The sequence below is a fragment of the Megalops cyprinoides genome, chromosome 1, assembly GCF_013368585.1.
Source record: "Megalops cyprinoides isolate fMegCyp1 chromosome 1, fMegCyp1.pri, whole genome shotgun sequence".
Lineage (NCBI taxonomy): Eukaryota > Metazoa > Chordata > Actinopteri > Elopiformes > Megalopidae > Megalops > Megalops cyprinoides.
The window spans coordinates 53,203,104-53,228,715 of record NC_050583.1 but is presented as its reverse complement, the minus strand read 5'-3'; the positions used below and the strand labels follow the sequence as shown (position 1 = coordinate 53,228,715).

The window sequence follows — 25,612 nt, the reverse complement described above, 5'->3', positions numbered from 1 at the left end:
AGCTGGATAACTTAATTTCCCACTGGGATTAATAAAGTACATATCTATCTAGATATATTTTTTCATCACAGTCGTTTATGTAGTGATGTACTTATTCACTTCATATGCATTTTTACATGAACGTTGCATTTGAACGCCAACCATTGCATTACATTCATTTGGAAGACACTATTATCCAGAGCAACTTCCAGCACAAAAGAAAAGAAGTGTGTCCATTCAAGTTGAATGAGCAACAGTGTCAGACCAGGCTAACAACACTCACAGACCAGTGAGTGTGAGCATGACACCATTCAAGCCCTACCATAAGTTAACTTGTGCAACCTGACTACACAGTCTAGAAACTTAGGGAAGCTAAGTTCACACATTACCACACATCACAGTCACTAGATCACAGAATCTAAAACACTACAGGTAAAATGAACAGCAAGTAATACAAGTACTACAAGTAGCAGGTGTTAGGGGGTGGGGACTGAGGTGGAACCGAGATGCAATCTGAAGAGGTGGGTCTTAGGTCTACGTCAGAAGATGGCCAGTGATTCCGATGTCCTGATCCCTGTGGGGAGTTCATTCCACCACTATCAGACCATTGATCATATTTGCGTGTGTGTGTGTGTGTGTGTGTGTGTGCGTACACACCTGCATGTGTGAGTTGTTCATAAATTGGAAAGTGGACACAACAGGTGTGACACCAGAGGATGACCAGCTGAGCGACAATGATGTCATGCCAACAGAGAGCAGCGGTAGAAACATCGAGTGCTTTTCTCGTAGGATAAGAGCCCTTCTTTCAGCTGTGACTTGTCGGATCTTCAACCGGGCTGCATCCCAGCTCCCGTCTTCTTAAAGCACGTTCCGCTCCGAAAACTTTCCTGACAGATTGAGGTCAACCTTTGATTGTCACCCACTTGTTATGTACTATTGTAATCATTGTGTGCTTCACGCCTCTCCCTTTCCCTTAAAGGGTAACTCGCAGGAAATGCTTGGTGCTCAAAAGATGACGGACAGCTTTGATTGAGACATTGTTCTAAGCCGGAGCAGTTTCTTAGCTGTACTGTCATGTTAAATTGGTTTGAGCGAAGCAGTGAAATCAGAATCCACTGAGACAGACAGGACTGGATCAAATATTACTGCTCATTTATCTTTAATTCCATTGATGGCACAAAAAGCAATCTCAACATAGTCCTGGAAGGAATTACTTTTTCAAACATCAGTAATGCAAGTCAATGGAAAACAAATTCAGTGAAGTGCTGATATTTTCACCTCTGAAAAGACTTCATCACAACCATCTCACTTACAAGTGAAATAGACCAAAAGGTTTATGTTCGGCTAGCAAATTGCCGTGGAGAGAAAACCAGCTAAATTCATCAGCTGGCTGGCAGCAATGCCATGGACTGAGCCACAGAGAGGGGCCATCGCTTGTCCTATTGTAATTACTGTCTCCGAACCAGGACAGGCCTTGATATTGCCATTGATTTTCTGCACTTAGGTCAGTGACTCTGCTAAATTAATGTCGACATCCCTCATTAGTAATTAATTTGCCGGAAGACAACCTAGAATAATGTAACCGATTCATTTAGCAACCTCCCTCAAATGAAAGTAAATTCCTTTTGCCCTTGGACTTCATTTGAAACACTACCTATGGGAGAGACCTTATGTTTTAGCCTAGGCTGCAGCATGCACGTTTTAAAATGCGTTCGTTTGCTGCAGAGATTGACATCTGTGGCATTATGCATTCGTCAAGTTGTGCAATGCTTTTAGACAATTTCATTTAGAGACTAAAAATGCATTTTTAATCAAGAGAAAAAGTGGATGTTTTGTTTTTACTCTACGCAACATGGGTTTTATCAGGGCATTGAATGAGGAGGCAGGAAAGTAAGAGTGTGGTCCTGCAGCTTTGTAATAAATTCCTTAGACTGGTGAGAAGTATGACACAGAGCTCGAGCATTCTGGATTCATCCTGTGGTTTCTACCAATACCCAGACCCCTGGTTCTCAGAGAGCTGTGCATATCCTCATGCCAGTCAGTATGTATCTCGTGTTGATTCACTGTGACATCAGGGCACAACATCCGACCGCGGCCTCGCGTTTGCAGCGGGTGCTGTGACATTTCCAGTCTGAAGATGGAGACCGAACCCCGGGCTAAATACCAGCTCCTGCATAATGAAATGCACCTTTCCTCATGGGGTCAGGAGTGTTTCACAGCGTGGGCCTGAGGTTTATATTCCCAGGGGTGTAATTACATCAGATTTGAAGCAGTCAGGGAAGTGAAGAGAAATGACTAGCTGGGAAGGATTGTGCACACTCCCACCCCTCTCTCTTCTGCCCTGCTGTGTGTGAGGAAAGATTTCTGTGCTTCTGGTCCAGCTGTGCAGATCCAAGGTAGAGACGCCGCTGTCAGGCCTCGGTGCTGAGCGGGGTCAGACTTGGTACTCGAGTCTGACCCCGAGACGCTTCCTCAGCCCCTGAGGCGGCCCTGCGTTGCCCTGCCCCCGCCCTCCACCCGTCCCCACCTGCCATCAGGGATCACCCTCACCCCACCTGGGTGCCGACCCCTCGGCCAGGAACATGCCCCGGTGCCGCTGGGTCCCTCCCGCTCTCCACAGGCTGCGTGTGCCAACCTCTGTGCCCGTCAGACCCATTATTCACAGCCTGAGCCTGGTCACATGGGCGTCTGCGTCTGCATCTGCGCTGCAAGCCCACACCACCTGTGCATGGCTGCTCGGGGTCACTGGGGTCACTGTGCAAGTGCACCTCTCACATTCCAGCTTCTTAGCTCACTCACATGACATCTGTGGGCTTCAGCAGAATAACGTGCTGCTTCTTAAAGTTTTGGTTGCTGTTCTCTAGTTTTAGATCAACAATAAAAGGATCGGGGTTAGAGCTTCAATAGTGTTATGCTCACACTCACTGGTCTGGGAGTGTTAGCTTGGTCTGACACTGTTGCTCATTCAACTTGAATGGATACACCTCTGTTCTTTTGTGCTGGAAGTCATTCATAAACGAATAAAAATAACGAATAAAATACATAAACGAATGTAATGCAAATGGATCAGTGTAATGCCCAAGCACATAAAAAGCAAAATAGTGACACATGATATATGGTATGACATTACAGAAAACAAGATCATATGAACTGCAGTATATGATGATGATATGATATATGATGTATGGTGTATGCTGTGTTGTTTGCAGCGGCTGTGTCGGTGATTATGTATGGATGGGTGAGTTATGCACAGCACATGGCCAGTCAAAGTGATCCTACGGGGACGTCCTCTGAGGGAAGGTCGGATGTGAGCGTTCCCAGTGTCCTCTGGTGTTCTGTGGAGGGGAGGAGAACCCACCTCCCCAGGCACTGGAGCCTGTGTGCTGATATCTGTGTGGCAGGGGAGGGAATAAATCATCGAGGGGCTGGCAGGTAAGGTGATTGCTCACCGTACAGTGCCTCCAAGATCAGCAGATATCAGTACTGTTCAGCTTCCTGAAGGCCCGCTGGTTCACAGCCGGCAAATCTTACCTCGGCTCCTTTAGTAAGATGTACGGAGACAGAGAACTCATCGATATTTGGTAGTCCTCAGATACAGATTAAATATATTTTAGTCCTGTTACCTTGGTTTGACACTGATGCTCATTCAGCTTGAATGGATACATTTCTGCTCTTATGTGCTGGAAGCTGGTCTGGATAAGAGCGTCCACTATTGTAATGAATGTAGTCCATCTGAATAACTTGTGAGCCCTCACAAATATTTTAAACAGTACAATATATGCATGACACTGATGGAAGTTTGGGTTACGGACAGGCTGATTTGCTCTCTGTAAGAATAAAAGTGAATAGTATATCTTGGTCAGAGAGTGTGCTGATACTTTCTGAAGATGTTTCTAAAGGTACCACTGCAGATTTGGTAAAGATAGAACACAAAACTTTGGTTGAGTTACTACTCCAATTCTTTTGAATCGTTTGAGTGTTTCCAAGGGTTTATGGGTATTTAATTAATCAAGGCAAGCCTTACTCTTTACATTTTATGCTTCACCTTCACACTTTAGTGAGACTATATTTAAAACCTAATGCCCTGTCGCGAAGCCATCGGTTTTCAGTTTTTTTGTCCAAAAAGCCATTTTGGAGAACAATCACGCCATTACGAGCACTTTTTCCATTAGCACTGGTGAGGATGTTCACCCCCGAGCAGAAACAGAAAGGAAATGTCAGTGGGTGGGAATTGAGAAACAGGAGGCCGTTGGCACGGACAGTCTTCTGCCTCTTCCCATTCTCCCCCTCATTAATCTCAGAGCTGGGTGCCTGCGCGGCAGCAAGCAATGATGGAATCAATGAAGCCTCGTTGCCGGGGGTGACCCGGGAGTCAAGGTGACCCAAGGTGCTGAGGTCAAGCGGTTTGCAACGAGCAGGGGTTGGGGCCGGGGGGGTTGGGGGAGGTTGATTTTTGGGTGGTGAGTGGCGCACCAGTCCTGACGGGCCCACAGATCCCACAGGAAGTGATGAGTATTAGTAAACTGGGGGAGGGAGAGGGGGGGTGTATTGCGAGTCAGGCCCGTCTCGTCAAAAAGAGCAGCAGGAATGAAAATAATTGTCGTTTACAAAACTAATGACTGTAACTATACAGTCTAATGACTGTAACCATTCGAGGCCGTGAGAACTGAATGGCCCCCTTTTGTTTTAGCACACAGGGTTCTCTCGTGGGCGTCCCGTAAGACCAGGGCCAAACGAGGGAAGGGGAAAGGAAGAAGGCCTGTTCTGCAGCAATTGACTTGGGCGTGTGAAAGCGTCCGTTCCAGGGAGGACAGGAGAAAAGGGATGCTCAGTCAAGCCTCTCTCCAGCTGACTGAGGTCCAGGAGCGGGCATTCCGGCCGAATTCCTCCAAGCTCACATCCATTAACACGTACAATCAGGCATTAGCACGTTGGCTACGCCCTGGCACCGCTAGCGACTGGGAAACGGGGGAGTGTAGAGAGTATAGAGATGGCCCCCCGCTGTGAAACGTGCAGACATTGGGAGTGGGGGGGATTGGTTGGGGGTGGGTGTTAAAGTGTTTTTTCCCGTTGTCTTGGTGACCGGGACTTTCATCACCGTGCCAAATGCAAAGCTCGTTTGAGGAATACGTCTTTGCAGGAGTCGCCCCTTACGGAGGACCTGCGTGACCCTGATCAAAGCACGGGGGAGGACAGGAACACCGCTCCTCCACGTCACCCAGACTGCCCTCGGCTCTTGGGCCAGACAAAATTCCTTGAATGTTTCACAGGCAAACACCAGACTCTCTTTCTCTGAAAACCGTCTCTGGAAATGGAGGACTCTTACTCTTCCTCCTCCCACTCTCTGCCAGCCTGCCTCCCTGTCACCCTCAAACCCACATCTGAGATTGTTTGCCTTCTCAGGATGGTATCTCTTATGATACATTTCTTATCTTCGTGCCTCTGACTGCTTGATTTATCCGATCAATGCAACTGAGCAACGGGAAAGATGCTATCAATGAAATCAAGCATTCCTCTGCAGTACAGAAAAAAAGACTGCAGCGGGGCCAGGACAGGCGTGTTAATCAAATGACTATCTTCTGTGAGCCCCTGATGAAGAAAACTGTTTATCCCCATCATTAACACGCCACAGTGCTGGCTGCTCTAGCCTTTGTGTTGACAGTACCCAAGTAATGGAAGCATCAGCTGATTCTAATTAATTTAGGGCTGCAATTAGCGAGACGAATTCATTTAGCAGCATGTTTTTCAAAGGGAACACGGAGCCAGGGATCAATGTGGCTGCTGGTATTGTGCTCCAGCTTTATTTATCCTTAGCTTTAGAGACAGGAACATCTGTTTTACAAAAAAGATCAGTCGATAACGAGTTGTTAAAATTGTAATAAGTTATTGATTTTGCATGCTGCACATAGCAGGTGCCTAATAGTACTTAATCAGCTGAATAAAAAAGAAGCCGGCTGCTGGATCAGTTTTGCATTTCAAATATATTAGGGTGTAATTACTCATGTATTCAAAATGCACAGTTTCTGGACACTAAAAGGTTGCAAGCAGTAGAAATCAATTTCAAAGGAAAAATTACCTTTTTTGTTTGTTACTTTTAATATGTGAAATTGCATAACAAGATTTTTTATTGAAATGAAATCATAATTCCTGGAATTATGATGGAATTATGATGCAAAAAACAGTTTGGAGTTTTCAGTACTAAATTTAAAATTTGTTCAAAGATAACCTAAGCATCTTTCGGACAGGCAGAACCTTCATGCCAATGGGTGATTTTCACTGGGTTAAATATATTAAATAAAAAAAACCAACAAATTCCATTATACCCTATGGTGAGTTACACACTGTCTCTCCTGTTGCTTCACAACTTTCACCTTCCTTGGTGAGGACTGGGTTTGATTTTTGTAACATCATTTGGCAATTTTTCTATAGTAGCATAGGTTTCTATCGATTCTTCACATGGATCAACACTAGGCCCCACCCTGAAAGTCCTTACATCAAGCAATAAACAGTTAACAGAGACAGAGGGGATGAGATTTTTGAAAGAATTTAATTTAATGGTCAAAAAGAGCATAAATAGGCAAGAAAAAAACAGAAGATTAAAAAGTTGTAAACACAGAAGACCACAAAAACCCAGATATAGGAAGTCAGCATAGTCCACTATAATAGGCATGTCAAACCAAAGAACGCCTCCATGATTGACGTCAAGCGTTGTCCCACGCACGTTGAAAAATGGTCATCCAGGCACGCTGAAGTTTTAGCAGAGACGGACAGAGGAAATAAAGAGAGATCTCAGCCTGAGCACGGGTGAGTGCTCTGTCAGTCCCTCAGATTAATGGCAGCAGGTTGGTACAGCTGTCAGGCCCAGGCAGCCCCAGACTTTATGTCCCTTCCTGTGGTTCAGAGTGATGGCACCCTCGCACATCTCTCTGTCACACGCCACAAAGAAGCCGGCGTCCCAGGCCCCGGCCATGAGCTGGCCCCTGGCCCCAGGGACATGGAGGGAACGGAGTCTTCCCTTCCAAGGCCGCAGCAGCACCGGCCAAACACCCCACCCCCCCACCCCCACCACCACCACCACCACCACCACCACCACCGACCACTTTGTTTACGACACTTACACACACTGATTTGACAATGAGCATTTCAAGGCTGTGGCACTTTGGGCCAATTCACCATATGGCACCAGCCTTTTCGGGGGGGGGGGGGGGGGGGGGTTGACTTGTAGTTTGGGTTTAGTGCCCTCAGTGTGACATCTTCTCTGATTGTAGATTCGATCTGGGCTTTTACTGCATTTGCATTTTTTATGTATGTTTGTTTTTTGTAAGGTTGTGCTGAGTGTGTGAGAGAGTGTGTGTGTATTGGGTAGGGGGAGGTGAGGTGAGGTGAGGTAGTTAATTTAGCTCAGTTATCCATGTGACCTCCAGTAACAGAGAGAGAGAGGGTGAGTTTGTGTGTGTGTGTGTTGGGTGGGGGGAGGTGAAGTGAGGTGGTTAATGTTGCTCAGTTATCCGTGTGACCTCCAGTGAGATAGAGAGACAGAAAGGGTGTGTGTGTGTGTGCATGTACGTGTCTGTGTGTGTCCGCATGCACGCATTCTCCCAGGACACCCGCTGCCGGCCTCACACTCTGAGAGAGGATCATGTCTCACCGAGTTACGGGTGGATAGTGACGCAGTAGCGGAATGTTTACATTGTGACAGACGTGACCAATCCCGGCGGCCGCCCGGCTACCCGCCTGCCGTGACCTCTGGGTAATTGACTGCTGACAGGGGAGGGGAAGCAGGGGGCGGGCGATCAGACGCCGCCTGTCACACAGCAGGCCGGAGAGCCCGCTGTAAGCCTCCCTTCCTGGCACCACCGACACACTGCGGCTCTCCCTGTCTCCCACACTCTCTCATTAGCTCACTCAAGCAGCTCAGGGCAGGACGGGCAGGCGGAGAGGAAGATTGATCATTGCCCGCTCCTTTCAGACGAAGATCCGTCACCGTGCCCTCACAATGACACTTCAGCACCCTGGGTGGCACACAGCTTATTGACGCCCCGGCAGGGCTGGCACTGACAGACTGACCCATCAGGGCTGTGGTGAATAACAGGTGAGCTGGCCTGTCACCGCGATATGCAATTAGACCTAACAGAGCGGCAAAGGGTATTGCTTCGGTTATAATGAACTGCAGTCTTTCACTCCAATAGCTTTATGATTAAGACTTAAGTGCCCCCATCTGGCAGCAGTTTTGCTACTTCACATGATTGAATGCAGGCTAGTGCTTTTATACTCCGTTACATTACTGGGATGGTTGCTGGAGGAAACACAGTGGCACCAAGCGCGAGGCATCTTTTCAGGAATGAGTGGTTATCCTCATCTCCATTCGAGCTGTTGCTGATTCACGATTCAATCAGGTCATTCTCCATTTACACCGACCTACGTGACAGGAAACTCGCTTTCTCTAAGAGCTGATGGGATAGGGACATTTTGAGTAAATACTCTCACATACATTCACACACACACACACACACACACACACACACACACATACTCACATGCACACACACACTCACCCTCACACACATAATCAGATGATAAGATACACAAGATATACAAACACTCAGCCCTGCCACGGCCTGACAACCAGTCCTTTATACGCCGCTTCTATTTCAAGGTGCTGAAAAAAAGATTGTAGCTCCACCTAGTGGAAAATATATGCAGTGCATGATGGTAGATGTAAGATTAAAAGGGCATTCTCCAAAAAACACATACAAATATGTACATACAGCATATACATTGAGATTCTCCCATAAGCAAATTAACACTTCTGATGAGAAAATTGAGTTATTAAACTAATAAATGTTTGCTTTAGGTTAATAATAAGTATTAGAACTGCTAATAAATTACAAAATATGAGAGTATGCAAATAATAAACTACCATATATTACAATATATTTATATTGATAGCTACAATGTCTGGCATGTCATGCCACAATGTCTGCTTATTGGCACCTTTCATACTTTACATGTAAAATGGGCTATTAAGGTTAAAAAATGACCTATTAAAATATTCTTACATTAAGTTACATTGTGTAAGTACCTGTCTGTGAGGGCAGATTTGCAGATTAACTCAAACTGTCTCTTGATGTACACTTTATCTCTGGAACAAAAAGAGGAGAGCAATGTTCTTTTCATTTAAAAACGGAGAAACAAAGAAAGTTACAGTTAACCAGTTAGTATACTGTAATTACATAATGATTTGAAAGTCTAAAATGAATAGTGCTACTTTGTGCACAGAATATAGCTGCTTAGCCTTCAGAAAAATACAGTACATAATACAGCTAGCTACCCAACACACCACATTGTTTAGGCATAAACATTTATGTCAGTAGGAATAGTTATGAGATAGCTGGAACTGTGCAGTCTTTAAAAAAAATCTTTCTTTGAAGTAAGGTGTGCTTTACTGCGCAATGCGTTGTTAAATAATGCAATGGAAGTGTCACAAAAATGAATTCACACTGTTAAGTTGCACATGTAAAATAATTGTTGGAGAAGAAAAATCATTAGCCTTCTTGGGTGGCCCCACAGGAAAACAATCAACTCACTAAGGATCCCCAACCCACTCCATGCCTGCCAAGCTTTGGCTGTGTAGTAATGAAAACAAACCAATGGCTCTCCTCAGATTTATTACAAGAATACCTCTGGTAACAATTTCAATCACACTGTTGTCATTTAAACCATATGCAACACGTAACAGTATTCCTGTTACGTTCTGTTCTGTTCAGGATGCTGAACAATCTTGAGACGGCCGGACCCGAAGCACTCCGCGAATAAATAAACCTGAATGAAAGCCCTTTAGCAGAGCTCACGTAACCCTCAGACATTCTTCACTCTTAACACACATCTGAAGGAAATAGTATATTCTCAATGGTACAGAATGTGAAGCACAGATTCCCCCAGGATTACCGTCAACAGCAGGAGTGGGATGGAAGTGTCCGTGTAAATTACCTTTCAAGGAAAACAGGACATTGCTGATCACCCTGAATGCATCGACCACCTACAGTACCAGTCAAAAGCTTGGATGCACCTGATTAAGATAATGGGAAACATGCATTCAAAGACATTTTGATCTAAAGACTTATCCTTAAATGCTTGAAATCTGTTTATCAGACAAATATAAATAAACGTTCATGCCTATGTATGAATTTCTTTCCAAAAAAAATGAAGAATCTAAAATATAAGATAGTTTTGATTTGTTTAACACTTTTTGGTCACTGCATAATTCAATTTGTGTTATTTCATACTTCTGATGTCTTTACTATTTTTCTAAAACGTGGAAACTACTAAAAAATAAATCTTTAGCTCATAGAAGGAGATCTTCTGTGAGCAGTTGTGTCCAAACTTTTGACAGGTACTGTACATTCACCATGTCTTATGACTGAGTCAGGGCCTGAATGGAACAACAATCAGAACCACCTGCAGAACCCCCAGGGTAAGGTTGCTTGTTCCTGGTCTTGACCATGTGATTGGTGGAATAAACAAATAAACCCCTTTTACTATCCCTTTGTGTACCCCTTGGTTTCCAAGGCGTGCAGCTCGAGAGTATGTGAATGTAATATTACATGGTGCAGACATTAAGGGACATTTTGTTTGACTGCAGTCTGCACAGTAGAATTCAAACAAATAAAGCCCCATTCACAAGCATAATGAAGTAACGTTATGGTCTTAAAATGACCATTATCATTTCCATTTCTGTAACAAAACAACATAGCTCCCTTTTAGGCAGGTTTTGTGTGAAAACATACAATCTCTTTGTCGCATTTTTTTGTACAGCTGTTTCAACGGTGTGATGATTCTGCGTTACAAATGTTCAAGGCTGCAATCATTATTCATCCAGAAAAATGTTAGAATTGCACAATCTTGAAACATTGGAAGAATTTCAAAATAGCTGTCAACAGACAGTCAACTAAATATCTGCTACCAGAAAGGGCATAAGAATTTTCATTTGTAATAAAAAAAAGTGGGCAGCATAGTATGTATAGCACAATTATCCTGTCACCATTAGACTCATCCACACTGTTCACTGGGGATTGTGTGGTACAGAAGGCCTGAAGCTAGCAAGCTATAGAGATTCCCTAGCTTAAAATTACTTCAAAAGGTACAATGCGGACACTGCAACTTACAATGTTTAAAATGGCTTAATTTTCAGTTGATTAGCACCGGACAACCTGTCCAGCCTTCCTTCTACTTAGCTGCATGGTTTAGACTGTAGGTCTCTTACAAGCTAGCTTACTAGCCAGTCCTAACCCTAACCCTAACACTGTTTCAATCACAATTCATTGGACAGCGGTATACTGCTGAATTACTGTTCTCTTACCTAATTAGCAAACAAACATAACAAATATAATATCAAAACAGAAGGAAACTACTTTTTACATGTTAGCAAGCTACAGTGCGGTAGCTAACTACTGGCAAACTATTTGCTGACAACTGTCCTTATTGCACTTGGCTCATCTGCAGTGTTGTTTGCGAGAAAGATAACCACCAGAAAAATATAACATTAATATTGTCTGGATAGCAATGCATTTATTCTAAGGCATATTTTTGGAAGTATGTTGGATTCACATCCAGTTTCCACTCAGTTCTGAGAATAACATTATACTCCATGGGTAAACCAGTGCTCTGAACTGGAAATAATAACTGTGGATAAAAACAATGCAATACAACTGCCTGAATAAGGAAGAGTTTTAAAATTAGAAATATATTACTCATTTATCAACAAACATAGGAAATACGCACGAAGTGTTCGTAAAATGTACTAAAATCAGTGACATAGCTTTTTCTATGTAACAGCAGGAAAAATATAAATGAAGGGAATTCTGAGTGCAAGAAACAAAGGGAAAGCATGTTTACACGCGTCAGTAAATGTTTTTCATCGCTGTTAAATATTAGTTTACGTTAATATGTGACAAGTTATCTGAAGACTTAAAATATTCAACATCTGCAGCCCTTTGCATATTATTTCCAGCTTAGCTTTCCACAGAAAACTAATATATCAGTATCAAGCTTCACGCTGTAACAAAACTACAAATGCTTTCTTTAAAAGCATTCAGTCTGTGGCTGAGCATAATGACTTGGTCAAAAGTGACTTCATCTATGAAGGAGTTTGGCCTGCCCAGATTCCTCTGATACATTCCAAGAGATACTTTCACAAGAAAGTATTCAGATGATGCACTTTTTAGGACCTTTAAGGCCCCAATCCAAATGAACAGCAATGTGCTTCATTCTTATCTCTGAGGAATGTACCTTGTGTAACACTTCCACAATGTCACAAACTTTGTGGTCAATGACACGAACCAAAGCAAATGTCTAAGAACTGATAAACGTAACATTTGCCTAAATTTCTCGCTGACAGAGTTAAGAACAAAGAACATTAAGCTGACTGACCAGAGCCCTTATTTATGTGATGGCATGTTTTAAATTTAAAAAAGGTTTAGAATCCGTATACTTCTCATTTGATAGTTCATGGCATATGGTCCATCTGGTTGTCCGTGTAAGAACAACAATCTGACGGACCGGGGCTGGCCGCTGATTCAGAAGGACAGGATGGTCTTCTGAATGATGTCCACACACTCCATGACCTCTTCCTCCTTGATTATTAGGGGTGGGGCAAACCTGATGATGTCACCATGCGTGGGCTTGGCCAGCAGTCCGTTGTCCCTCAGACGCAGGCACACCCTCCAGGCATCGTAGTCTGAAAGCAGAACCATGTGTGACAGTAAAGGGCCCTGTATGAACCACTAAAGAGCACAGCTCTACACTGGACGGCCACTCACAGGTACCGGGATTAGCGGTGAATTTTCCTTAAATTTGTAAGCACTTTACTGAAAATATCTCAAGGTTCAGAAACGTAAGCAGCCAAGGCTTTTCAAGCCTCCAGCAAAATCAGTATTTCAATCATTCTATTCCACTCTGCTGCCCTGCAGTAACACATCATCTACGGGGTTGAATGGAAACAGTATCCTCTATCATTGCTTGCGACTGCAACAGTAAAGCCCTGGCTACTTACTGACATCTGAGAGGAGGCTGTGTGCAGTACTACTATCGCATTATATGATATTACATTACTGGCATTTAGCAGAAGCTCTTATCCAGAGCGACTTACATGCTTACATGTTATCCATTTATACACCCGGATATTTACCGAGGCAATTCTTGGTTGAGTACCTTGCCCAAGGGTAGAGCAGCAGTGCTCCAGTGGGGAATTGAATCAGCAACCTTTCACGTTACAAGCCCTACTCCTTACCACTGTGCTACACTGCTGCCCCATGCATAAAAAATAACGATGCCACTTATTCCACACGAAGGACCACGTGACAGACAGAATGTGGGCCCTACCTTTGGTCTCCTTGATGACGATGGCGTTGAGAAGGCCCTTCCCCCTGACTGTGGTGACAATGTCACTGGGCAGTTTCATGAGCTCCGCCCGCAGCAGCTGGCCCATCTTTTCAGCGTTCTCTGCTAACTTCTCCTCCTCCAGCACCTGCAGCAAGGAGGGAGGGTCAGTGTCGTGCCCCTGCAGCTGGGAAAATTCTCACCCTTTCCATTGGTTATTGCTGACATTGTGCTGTTTGGTCAACGGGTGGATTTCCACTGTGGAGTAAATGGTTGGGTAGTGGATTACTGGATGAGTACTGGTGGATGTGCGTGTTTTTTGGGTGTATTTTACTTAGGGTGACGGCTCTTGGATGTGTAGGTGTGTGGACAGGTGTATGCTTGGTTTGTAGACAGGCAAATGATGGGCTAGTACAGAGGTGGATGGCAGGCAAGTAGATGGACAGGGGGTTAGTAGATGGAAGGTAGGTTAGCAGACAGGTGGATGGTGGGTTGGCAGCTGGATGGTGGCTCATTAGACATGTAGACAGACAGCACAGCAGACAGGTGGGAGTACGGGTAGCTCTGTCACACTGACCTCCAGGGCAGCGATGGCCACTCGGCAGCCCAGAGGGTTCCCCCCGTACGTGGAGCCGTGCTCTCCAGGCTTGATGGTCAGCATCACCTCGTCGTCACACAGCACAGCGGACACCTGGATTGGGAAACACCACGGTCACCTGGCCAGCACCTACCCGTTTTCACTACACCCCTAATATTCACAACAGCTACACCCACAACTTTTTCCAACTCTCCACTACACAACATGTGAGAGGCAGCGCGCTCGATTTTAAGGAGCAGCAGTGCACCATGGTGGTAAGGATCAAGGCCCGAAACAAAAGGTTGCTGGTTCGACTCCCTGCCAGGGCAATGATACTGTAACCTTGGGAAAGGTACAGTACTTAACCCACAATTGCCTCAGTAAATATCCAGATGTATAAATGGGTAACATAGAGAAACTGTAACCAATGTAAGTCACTCTAAGAGCATCTGCTAAATGACAATAATATAATGTAATGAAACACCATTTAGAAACCACTCTTCATTAACATCACATAATATTCACATATTATGAAAGCATTACTGGGATGTACTGGCCACTAGTGAATTTCATTTGTAATTCTCAATTCAGTTAAATGGACCAAATCCCTATCAACTAAAAATGGAACTAAAATGATCAGACAGCTCATATCGGCTTAGAACAGCACTTTGAAAGGCAGTGAAGGCACCGCCTGCATCCTATTTGTAATCTGTCACAGGTGATTCTATTCCGAGCACCAGTGGCTCATGGGAAAGGGGGGGGGGGGGGGGCGGGTGCCGCCAGGGGATTCGGACACTCACGGGGTAGACTCCTCCAGACAGGGCCTTGCCCAGCAGCACCAGGTCTGGACGCACCGCCTCGTGGTCCACTGCCAGCCTCCGGCCCGTCCTGGCCAGCCCTGTCTGCACCTCGTCAGCAATGAACAGCACCTGCATAGCAGGGGGGAGCACCAGGGGAGAGAGAAGTAAATATTAAGTAAATATTCAGCTGTATAAGTTCATAATATGTAAAAACTGTAACCTATGTAAGTTGCTCTGGATAAGAGTGCTTGCTAAATGCCAATAATGTGATAATGCAATAATATGGGCTGGTGTTTCTATTTAACACACAGTAACAACATGGGAGAAAGTGTGTAAGCAATGGGGTGCTAAAGAGCGACAGCAAATGTTTCACTGTGCATGTTTATACCACAAACATGGCAACACAGGGGGTCAAACTGACACAGCCTTCAGATCACTGCTACCAGTAGAACAGCACACTGCTAACACCTGCTGTCAGGCACAACATTAGTAGTATGTGACAGTGGAACAACAAGTAGCTGCTAAGTTGTTACAACTGAGATTCGGTGGCTCTGAGATTCAGTGGTTTGACACTGATTGACAGCCAGGTGGAGCAGGGGCATGGACCAGGTCTTGTAAAGCAAAAGACTGCCAGTTTGAGTCCCAGTTAGGGCTCTGCCGTTGAGCAAAGTACATTTGTCCGCTATGCATGTGGTTGATATGCATGTGTGGGCAGCAGAGTAGCATAGTAGTAAGAAGCAGGGCTTGTAACGTGAAAGGCTGCTGGTTCGATTCCCAACTGAGGCACTGCTGCTGTACCCTTGGGCAAGCCACAATTGCCTCAAGTAAATATCCAGCTTTATAAATGGATAAAATTGTAACCTATTGTCACTCTGGATGGGAGCATCCGCTAAACGTCAATAATGTAATGTAACGTAACATGGGAGTGCACAAGGAAGAATATTATGTAACCGTGTTCATTAAGGGCCTCCGCTAAGCACATATGTGATGTAACAAATACCACAAACAGCTCATTTTACGGTCGGCCTAAAAGCCTCCTTAAAAGAAAACAGTGCGTTGAAAATTTGGGCGCAATCCAGAGGTGGGGCTCGTACTCACGTTGTGCTGAGTGCAGAGCTCTCTCACTTTGGTGAGGTACCCCGGGTCCGGCACCACAACCCCAGCCTCGCCCTGGATGGGCTCCACCATGAAGGCCGCAACATTCTGGTCCTGCAGGGCTCGCTGTGAAAAGGCAACCGGAGATGGTCAACAACCCAAAGAGGCACTGCTCTCTAGCAACTGTTCTGCGGTCAGCGTAAGCTTTGCTTCATCTTTTTAAAAAGCCACCAATGGTGATTCTATAAGACAGTAAAACCAAAGCAAATATCTGGTTTGATATACCATGCATTTATACATTAATCTTGGGTACAAATACAAATCAGGGTCACTGATTTGCTCCACTGAAAGGTTCTAGGGGCATTTTAAACAAATAAACAGTCCTACTGTCTCACTGACCCCAGACGACTTCAGCTTGTGTGGTAACAGTTAAATAGTCCCAGAGGGATGGAAAGGCAGCACTTTAACCCAACAAAAACCCAGGGCCATAAAGGCTTACACAAAAGCTACCAGTGCAACACAGGAAAAGTTCTATGAAAGCACAGACAGGAGTGCAGAGTTTGGGCTTTTGCAGAGAAAGTGAGAGGCCCACCTCCAGCGCCGGGATGTCGTTGTAGGGAATGAGCTCAAAGCCAGGCATGAAGGGCCCGAAGCCATCATAGCTACTAGGGTCAGTGGAGCTGGAGATGGCCGCCATCGTACGGCCCCAGAAGTTCCCATCTGTGGTGGAAGAACAGGACAACCGATCCATTAGCGCCACGGCAACTCAAACCCAAGGCCACAAGTCAATCAGGCTAGATCAATAAATCAGCTTCACCAAATTGCATACATATGGGTGACAAAGTAGCACAGTGGTAAGGAGTAGGGCTTGTAAATGAAAGGTTGCTGGTTCAATTCCCCGCTGGGGCTGCTGCTGTACCTTTGAGCAAGGTACTAACCCACAACTGCCTCAGTAAATATCCAGCTATATAAATGGATAGCATGTAAAAATTGTAACCTATGTAAGTCACTCTGGATAAGAGAGTCTGATAACTGACAATAATGTAATGTAATATGTATGCTTACTGTACGGGAGGCAGGCGCTGTACCTAACCAGCACAATGCCTGGCCCAGAAATATTTTTGGTGACAGTGACTCTTGCAGGAGTGTTTGATGGATGCGGTACCTAGAGTGAATTTCTCAACTGCCGAGTGAAAAAATTCACTTTGACAGTCTATTGGCATTATAGTACGTGCCAGGAAAGTCATCTGTGACAAGCTCTTGGATGATACCTTGTCTTTCTTGGCTTACTGCAGTGACAGTGATTAGTGTATGTAGTTTACTGTGACCATTTGTTCTGTTGAGTTCTCGAGTCACAAATGATACGTTAGTTGTGCTGTACTTTACACTCTGTCAGTATGAGATGGCTTGTCTTTAAGCAGTCTGGGCCCACAGCCTAGATCCATGAAATACAGGAAACCTTTACAGATATGAAAAGAAAATAAGAGAAAGCTGTTCGGCTTCTTACACTGATCCTGGTCTGACAGGAAACAGCATTCTTGACTAAACATTTCACCATTTTTATAGACTTTCTGACTTGGTGGATTCCTCGTGTGAGAGAAAAAAGAGCTTTTTTATCATAAGTTACTAGAAACTGAATTATTGAAACATTAAATATTTAAATACCCATGTGTTTATAGACAGAAATAACTGTGGTTTTAGGAATCATAGACTGTGTTCACAGTGCCTACAGTGTGTTCCCCTTCTTGCTCTTAACATGTTCAAGTTCACACACAGTACAGCAGCAGCTGTCAGTCCAACTAGAAGCGGGCAGAAAAGCCTGTATTACTTTAGCATTGCTTGCTAATGCTAATGTGCATTAACTTGCGTGTGTCACCAGAAAGGGTCCACAAATCGGACTACTACATTATGCAACTTCATCACATCCATCCCAATTACCACTCTTGAATAGTGTGTCCATCGTCAATAAGAACAACAGACCAGCCTGATAACAACGTGCCCCTATTGGCTATACGATTCACAATCAGGTTTTGCATGTGTATAGAAGTCACGTCGGAGTTGTCATGGCCATCTGAAAAGAGAGCAAGTTCTGTTCTTTGGAAGGGGAGCCTGGATACCCATGCACTATGTGTGAGTGTGAACAAACACACAAAAGCTTTGAGCGCAGTCTGTTACTACAGTCATCAAGTCAAAAACAGCAGTCTGTGAACAAAATTTGGTTCACAAAGTGTGGATCAGTCCTTCAATTTTGTAAATAAATAAGCAAATAAATAACTGAAAAATCAATCAATGACCTTTTCCTGGTCAAAGTTTTGTGGGTCACAGTGCTTAACTGCCACAAGGCATGACTATTGCCCTCTTTCAGTTACAAGTCTGCAATCTGACAAAAGTTGCTCATTAATGCCTTAATTTCTTGTTTGGTGTCAGGTTCGTGATGTTCTTTCCAGCTACATAATGATCATGACCGCTCAAAGCACTCCGAGTTCTTAGAGGAGACAGGGAATGGACCATTTTGTGCACTGATTGATCAATGTACCTTAGCAACAACTTACTACGGTAAACACAAATCCTGGTCTGTGAAACAGAACAGAGAGACCTCTTTAGTTTAATCACTGTTCAGGTTACTGGCTTACTTACTTGCAAAAATTATCTTGGCTTTGTACTTGGGCACACCTTTCACTTGGTACGCCCACTTTCGAGCCAGCTTGCAGGCCGTCTCTCCGGCTTCAACACCTGCGTGTAAAAGAGAGAGGGATAATCGCCATGGTAATCACGGCCCGTTGTCAGCCCGGGAGGCCCACGCCGTTACTCGTCCTAACCTGTGTTCATGGGCAGGACCTTGTCGTAGCCGAACAGCGTGGCGATGAGCTCCTCGTACTCCCCCAGCACGTCATTGTAGAAGGCCCGAGAGGTGAGCGTGAGCCTGGACGCCTGGTAGTTGAGCGCGGCGATGATCTTCGGGTGGCAGTGGCCCTGGTTCACTGCGCTGTAGGCGCTCAGGAAGTCAAAATATCTGCGGCCTTCGACGTCCCACACGTACAGTCCTGCATCGAGCAACCCAACCAGGCTATTGGCATTAGATAGCAGCAGTTGACGAATACAATGTGGTATTTATTACATCGGCAAACAGTCCTGTCTTTAAAGCACATACACCAAGTGCTCCTAAGATTTCCACTTATAAAACACATCAGTAGCTGTAACTTCACCATTATCAATTAGGATAACAAATCCATCTACACAGACATTAAACAGATTTGAAGTTTGTTTCCTGGCTTAAATTCAGTACTTTCCAATAAACCACAAGGAAAGCATTGTGCTGGACTCAAGGTCACTCACACTCACACACACGCACACAGACGCACACAGACACACACAGACACACACAGACACACATACACAAAATGCCAACGGATCACAAAAGAATCACAAAAGCTCAGCGCATCCAACCAAACACTTTCTGTGGGTTTCATTTTCTCACAGAACCACCCCGAGTGCATTTTAGGGAAACCTGTGCCACACCTTCGCCTCGCTCCAGTGCCACAGGGAGTGGGTGGTAGTTGTGGGCTCCGTACTTGCCCTCCCGGGCGTACACCTCCTCAGAGGTCAGTGGGCGCTCCGCCCGCCTCAGGCTGGGGGCGGCTGTGGAGGCGGGCCGGGCCCCTGAGTGTAGGCCCCTGGCCAGGACGGGCCCCACCTGGAACACGCGGCGGTTCAGCTTGGAAAACATCGCTCTGCACTGTCTCGGGTTCGAGTCGTCTGCACCAGAAAGAGACAGAGAAATGGACAGAGAAGACCGATGAGTCACCTCCTCGTGTCTATGAGACTGAGCCAAAAGGGCAGAAGCCTTAGACCCAAAAGCTCCCCGTTTCAGACTTGCCGCTGGGGACACAAGGATTAGATTAAAAGCAGGTGGCAACACTGTCAGCATTCAGTTTCCTCTTGTCGGCGACAACACAGCAGAAGATAGTGGCTTCTATCCTGTCCTACAGAGCAGGACACTCATTAATCCAAAAGAAAGCCACACCGTTCTCTGAGGTGGAATGGCGCAGCGTTACTTAATTTGTTTTTTACACAGCAAATTGGTTTTTCCCCACAGGCGTCTGCAAAGTTTCAGTGTACATACTGCAGGAATCAGTCAACAATCAACAACAACTACAGACTATTAAACTCCAGGTCGCTCCTTCTTCAAACAGCACTTTTTGATGTATCAACATGCAAAACATGCAATTAAACAAGAAAACGCTTTCACTTAGAAATAAAAAAATGTTTTTCTGATGTTACGCCATGGTACACTGACAGCTGATTTCTCATGTATTTCTCAACCTTGCTCATTCTGGCTCCGCTTCATCCCAAATTTGACTATACCGTCGAAGGTCGCATGATGTAACCTTCAGGACTGACACACTTGCTGCACTTTGCACTTTCTTTTTTTGTTTTTTTTTTTTTACCCCTTTTGATACATGCACTCTAATTTTATTTTTCAATCAGCAATTGTACATACTAGGCTTGCCTACTCCGCAGCACCTGAGAGCTATCTTTCGATACGCTTGCAACATATATCTTCCCCGCTCTCTGCTCACAGTCACGTCTCCCTCACGTCAGCTGAGTAATTCACAGGCACCCAAGAAGCCGAACCCCGACCGCGGTGGACACAAGGCCAGCTTGCTCCGCTGCTGTGGGCTCCCTAGCGCCATTTGCTGATAACAAAGCTGAGCTCAAACCCGGGTCATAGGGCACAGCTTTCTCCCACAACCAGTGACATCACTCACTGAGCCACTCGGAAGCACTCCACATTTTTCTACATCTTTCTTCACTTTTTCATGAACAGAGAACTGTAAGATAATAAACTCATGGAGTACTTTGCCTTTGTTATTTTGAAGCTTTTGTGCTCCTTTTCGTGAAGTCTTTACTGTTCTGATTCAGACATCTCATTTAAAACTACATCAAAACTATGAAATAACAGGTGCTCTTATCTGCTGCTTTGACCAATATCTTAGCGTTTGGCAGTGTAACACAGAGTCGTAACCGAAAAGCTGCTGTTTCCCTGCTGTGGCACTGCTGCAGTATCCTTGGGCAAGGTACTTAATCCAGAAGTGCCCGAGTAGATATCCAGCTGTATAAATGGGTAATACGTAAAGTTATGTAAGTCACTCTGGATAAGAGTTTCTGCTAAATGATAATAATGTAATGTAATGGTTCCTCACCCAGCAAGGACAGTGTTTGTTGTATATCTGTCACCTCATAGCCACACTATTATACTGCACGCACAGTGTGTCTTATTTCTGTGTCTAAACCAACATTGGGGGTGCACTTACCTAGGCAGCCAATTTGCATTGCATCGGGACAATTTACACTGTTAGCTTAACAAGGGTTGTCCTTGAAGCCACAGTAGGTGCAAATAGATTTCTGGTTACCAACTATAGACTGTGCTTAGTGTCTACACATTACATTACATTGCTGTCATTTAGCTGATGCTCTTATCTAGAGAGACTTACAATTGTATCCATTTATACAGCTGGATATTTACTGCGGAAATTTTGAGTCAAGTACCTTTCCCAAAGGGTGCAAGAGCAGTGCTCCAGTGGGGAATTGAACCAGCAACCTTTTGGTTACAAGTCCTCTTCCTTACCACTACACCACAGTGCCACACATAAAAGGGATAGGAACATGGTGATGCCAATTCTGCTCCTTTACCTGCCACCACTTCTTCAAACAAAGATTCTCCGTCAATGATTAAATGAAACACCTACCTCAAAGCCCTCTGACACAATGTTAAGACAACAGCTTCAGTTGAACACACTGAATAATCGCTAACTGCTTGTGTAAGGAAGAGCAGTTTTACATTGGATGGAGCCGAATGAACAAGTTTCACAAGACCTGCCACTGACACTCTAAACAACGTATGTCACACACGGTTACACACTTGATCAGCAGCCAGCGCATGTGGCAATCGATTTTTCTGTCACATGGTTTCATCTGCAAAGAGGGGGGATTTTTTTTAAGCGTGTCCTCTGCTACAGATAAACTGCACTGCAGATCCGAAGCACCTGACCAAACCAAGGTCGTCCCATTTGGCCAGACCCCACACTAATATCCGATTGGCTGCTGCATCCTAGTTAAAATAGGACTGAAAGACGATAGGCTGTAACGGCGTTGCCCCTTGGCACACCCCCCTACGCCCAATCCAGAGACTAAATTAGGACAGGCGCTCGCAGCACGTCTCAAAAACCCCAGCCAAACTACTCAGGCGCCAATTTGTCACTAACCAACAGCTTATGTGAAGTCACTAACACTGACAAAGGCTGCTATTACAGGCCAAGCCAAAAAACCTGCACCCGAGCACATTAGATATGAAGCATGGGTTGTGTTGCATTTGTTACAAAGAGAGAGATTAAAAAAGGGACAGCGATAAGATGACCTCAGGTTTAAAAGCCTCATGTCACGGACAGTACGGAAAAAGTGTGACAAGACTTTGTATAAAATTTCACTTGGAGCGATGGTTTAATCTCATTAGTTGATAACTTAATGTTTTTTTCCTAGAAGGTCTGAGGCTCGCTAACTCGACACACTGCCATTGGACGATATTACAAGGCCTTGCAGATACTGAATTTTCACCAGCGCTTGGCACTGGCTCACACACCTTGGACATTCAGGCAAGCCCACAGATCTGAAGAGAGGCACCTCAAAAGCATGTTGTGAAATGCTGCAGTTCTGAGTGAAATGCAAAGTATTTTGCTAAGAGCAAAAGGTTCCCAGTTCAGAAATGCAGAGGCAGCAGAATGCACTAGGCTGAGTGTATAAAGGAGGGATTTGCAAATTAAACTGGCTATAATATCCTTTAGAGATCAATACTGTTTGCAGTGAATCAAAAGTATTTATTCAAACTTTGCAAGAAGTCAGTTATTCCAGGTGTACTTCAAAATACCAAGGTTTCCTTAAGGTTTCCTTGATGCTAATACAAAGCTGCTGCTACTAAGTTTAATTTCACAAATGAAATGTAAGGTCTACTGAAATGTCTACCTATCTACTCTTATCAAGTATGGTAACTTACTTAATAATTGCTTTAAAGACGATCATATACTGAAATTATTTACATACTTTCTATCACTGTATTAACAAGACATTTCACCACGGAACTGCCCCTTTTTATTGCTCACATCACGACGCTCCCTTCAAGATGCAACGTTACTCTGATATGGTGAAAACCTATTCCTCCTGTGAACTGAAAAAAAACGAATGGCCTACATTTAAATTACTATCTGCAATTGAAATCATAAGCAAATTGTATGGATGAAAATAGGTCGTTATTTAACTTTATCTTTAAAAAGTCGAAGCAAGAACCAGAGTAGCCAGCTGGCTGGCTACCAAACTAGAAGAAAAGAATGACATTACGTTTGGGGGGTGCGGTACATCTGGTTTAGCTGGCAGTGGTTATTCGCCAGCAGCTTGTGTCATATTATTATATATAATCCTCCATGGTACTGGGTGGTCAAGACAGTTTGGACGCTAATGCATTTACTGCGGACAGCTGGGTAGTGGACAGCTAGTCTAGCAAAATACCAGTACTACATACATGTGCTCTGCCAGATGACACGTCGCCTGGTGATCTTTTTTTAACCTGCGGTAACGTTAGCTACACGGATAGAGCAAAGACTCGTTTGCTACTGGTAGTTAAGTTTCTTGACTACTTGCCGCCCTGTATAGTTACATTTCATCGTGCTATAATTCATAAATGCTACTCGTAGGGTTTGGTGTAACTCTTCAGTTACGCTAAGGGACAACTTGGATACTACTTACTGAGCTTACATTTGCTAGTGAACATTACCTAGTTGTAACTAAGGATACATTTTCCCAGTTAAAGTCACCTAGCTGGTTAGTTAGCTACCTTGATTAGATATCAATCGATATACAGCTAGTTAGCGAGACAGGCTATACTGTCAATAGGAAACGAAGAAAGAGGAATTCCGACAATTATTACACTTAGCATAGCTCGCTATCTAGCTAGCCAGCTAGCGGGTCAGTTTGCGAGCATGTCCATCATCAGCCAGCTAGCCAGCCGCTTAACATAGCTAGTCTAGCAAGTTAAGCATCGTACACTTTCATGTTAGCTTGCTAACCAGCTAGCTTGCTTAATGATGGATGATCAGTCGGCATAGAACACTATCTAGCGACTAATGCCGAAATACATATAAAGATTTGCCAAGAATTACCTTATAAATCGATGAAACAGTCCGCTTGATCTGCAAATCCCTTACAACATAAACTAACGCTATCACGCCTCGCCGTCAGCCCTGCTGGGTCTTGTAGTGGGTCTCTTACGTCAATGTGGCGTTGTCCTGTGACGGTGGCGGTGACCTATTAGCCAACCAGCTATCTCTGTCCTCCAGAAAGGGAGATGATGCTCTCCTGAATGTACTTTTCCCACGTATAATAATTTAACCCCAGCCGTTGAATTTGTACGCCAGTAGTTTTTTTTTCCCCAACTATCTTTTTTAATCAAATAGAAATAGATTCCGCAGTGAAACTCACTAACAAGCCGGGCAGCGTTCGAGGTCTGAGCAGACATGAGATACACGCCCACCCGCCAGTTTTCGTCATGCTTTCTCCTTATTGTTCCTACCCCGCTAGCTCAGAATTGCCCAGTTAACTATAAAGGAATGTGCGTGAGTAACCTGGAGTGGAATGTTACATCTTGAATATACCTAACTCTGGGAAAATTAATTTATGTCTGTTTTCTTCCTGTCTCTATTACACTTGCGGTGTTTTGGAAACCCGCCCACGTATGTTGAGTAGCCTATTGTGTAATTCATACTTAAAAAGGTGATGCAGCATATGAATGGCACGTTAACTTTTATGGCGCAAGGCAGAGAACTGAAAGCTGGGGGTGTGAAGTTTACATCTGATCAATTAATGACTGTATGTCCTGACAAAGTTCCGAAGATTACGCCACACAGTTTTTAATATGTGTTCTTGTAAAACTTCTCTAAAATGCACATTAAAATTTACTTTTACACCCTTTTACCTTTGTATATAGTCTGTTTTATCTAGTAGTAGTAGTTCTAGTTGATGTTGTGGTAAAATTATTTTAGTGAAGCACTTTATGCTGTACTGTTGCAGGTGCCATACAAATAGAACATAAGAACATATAATAGAATAGAACATATCATTATTAGTTCTATATGTGTCTATGTGAACCCCACAAGGAATGATTGCTTATTGTTATATTTCTTTGTAGTTAGAGAAGTAACTCCTTCCCTATAGTAGTTCTCTCTATTAATACAGTACATTCCTTTCTGATGTTGCATTCATGCAACATGATTGTGTAGCCGACTTCAAAGTAGGCTGGTTGACTCAGACAAAGGAAGTTTTTGATAGTGGTTTCTTTTATGATTACTGTAATGTTTAGACCATCACAGGCAATTGATTCTTCTATCAGTGATTGTTATAAGGGAGTACAACACATCACACATTAACCTTACAGCTCACATTTTAACTTTACAGCACATGGACAGAAAGGGACTGACCTGAATTATTTAAATCTTGGATACTGGCCGCATGTTTTTGCTTGTTTTAATATGTCTGTTCCACACAACTGAGGTAAAAGAACACACAGGTTTTAAAACCCCTGCTACTCACACAGTGTAAGTCTCCTCTATTGCTCACCTGCACGTAAGTGTAATTATTTATCAACCTGGCAAATGTCTCAGAATTGTCAGCAACTTGTTCTTTGAGGTTGTCTCGGATTCCCATTCTGTCAGAACAGAAGAGAACAGATATACACCCC

At 44.2% G+C, this 25,612-nt stretch overlaps 1 protein-coding gene across 1 annotated transcript; it reads right to left on the bottom strand.

Annotated features, from left to right (window-relative positions):
* Nucleotides 1–10,236: 10,236 nt before the first annotated feature.
* On the bottom strand, nt 10,237–24,152 carry LOC118790374 (ornithine aminotransferase, mitochondrial-like). Its single transcript, XM_036547284.1, has 10 exons — nt 24,039–24,152; nt 19,348–19,584; nt 18,648–18,872; nt 18,466–18,561; nt 16,421–16,548; nt 15,832–15,954; nt 14,734–14,862; nt 13,934–14,047; nt 13,360–13,504; nt 10,237–12,715 (listed from the first exon to the last, which is right to left on the bottom strand). The coding sequence occupies exons 2-10, from the start codon at nt 19,553–19,555 to the stop codon at nt 12,555–12,557; spliced, it is 1,329 nt and encodes a 442-aa protein (XP_036403177.1). The 5' UTR covers nt 19,556–19,584; nt 24,039–24,152; the 3' UTR covers nt 10,237–12,554.
* Between the last annotated feature and the right edge of the window lie 1,460 nt (nt 24,153–25,612).

What these genes read in the sequence shown, in the direction of transcription:
- LOC118790374 (XM_036547284.1), bottom strand. Translation starts at nt 19,555, where the DNA reads ATGTTTTCCAAGCTGAACCGCCGCGTGTTCCAGGTGGGGCCCGTCCTG. An exon ending in ACGACATCCCGGCGCTGGAG is followed by an intron (nt 15,955 to 16,420) that starts GTGGGCCTCTCA and finishes GCCTTTTCACAG; the next exon opens with CGAGCCCTGCAGGACCAGAA. An exon ending in CGTCATCAAGGAGACCAAAG is followed by an intron (nt 12,716 to 13,359) that starts GTAGGGCCCACA and finishes TTCTGCTTTCAG; the next exon opens with ACTACGATGCCTGGAGGGTG.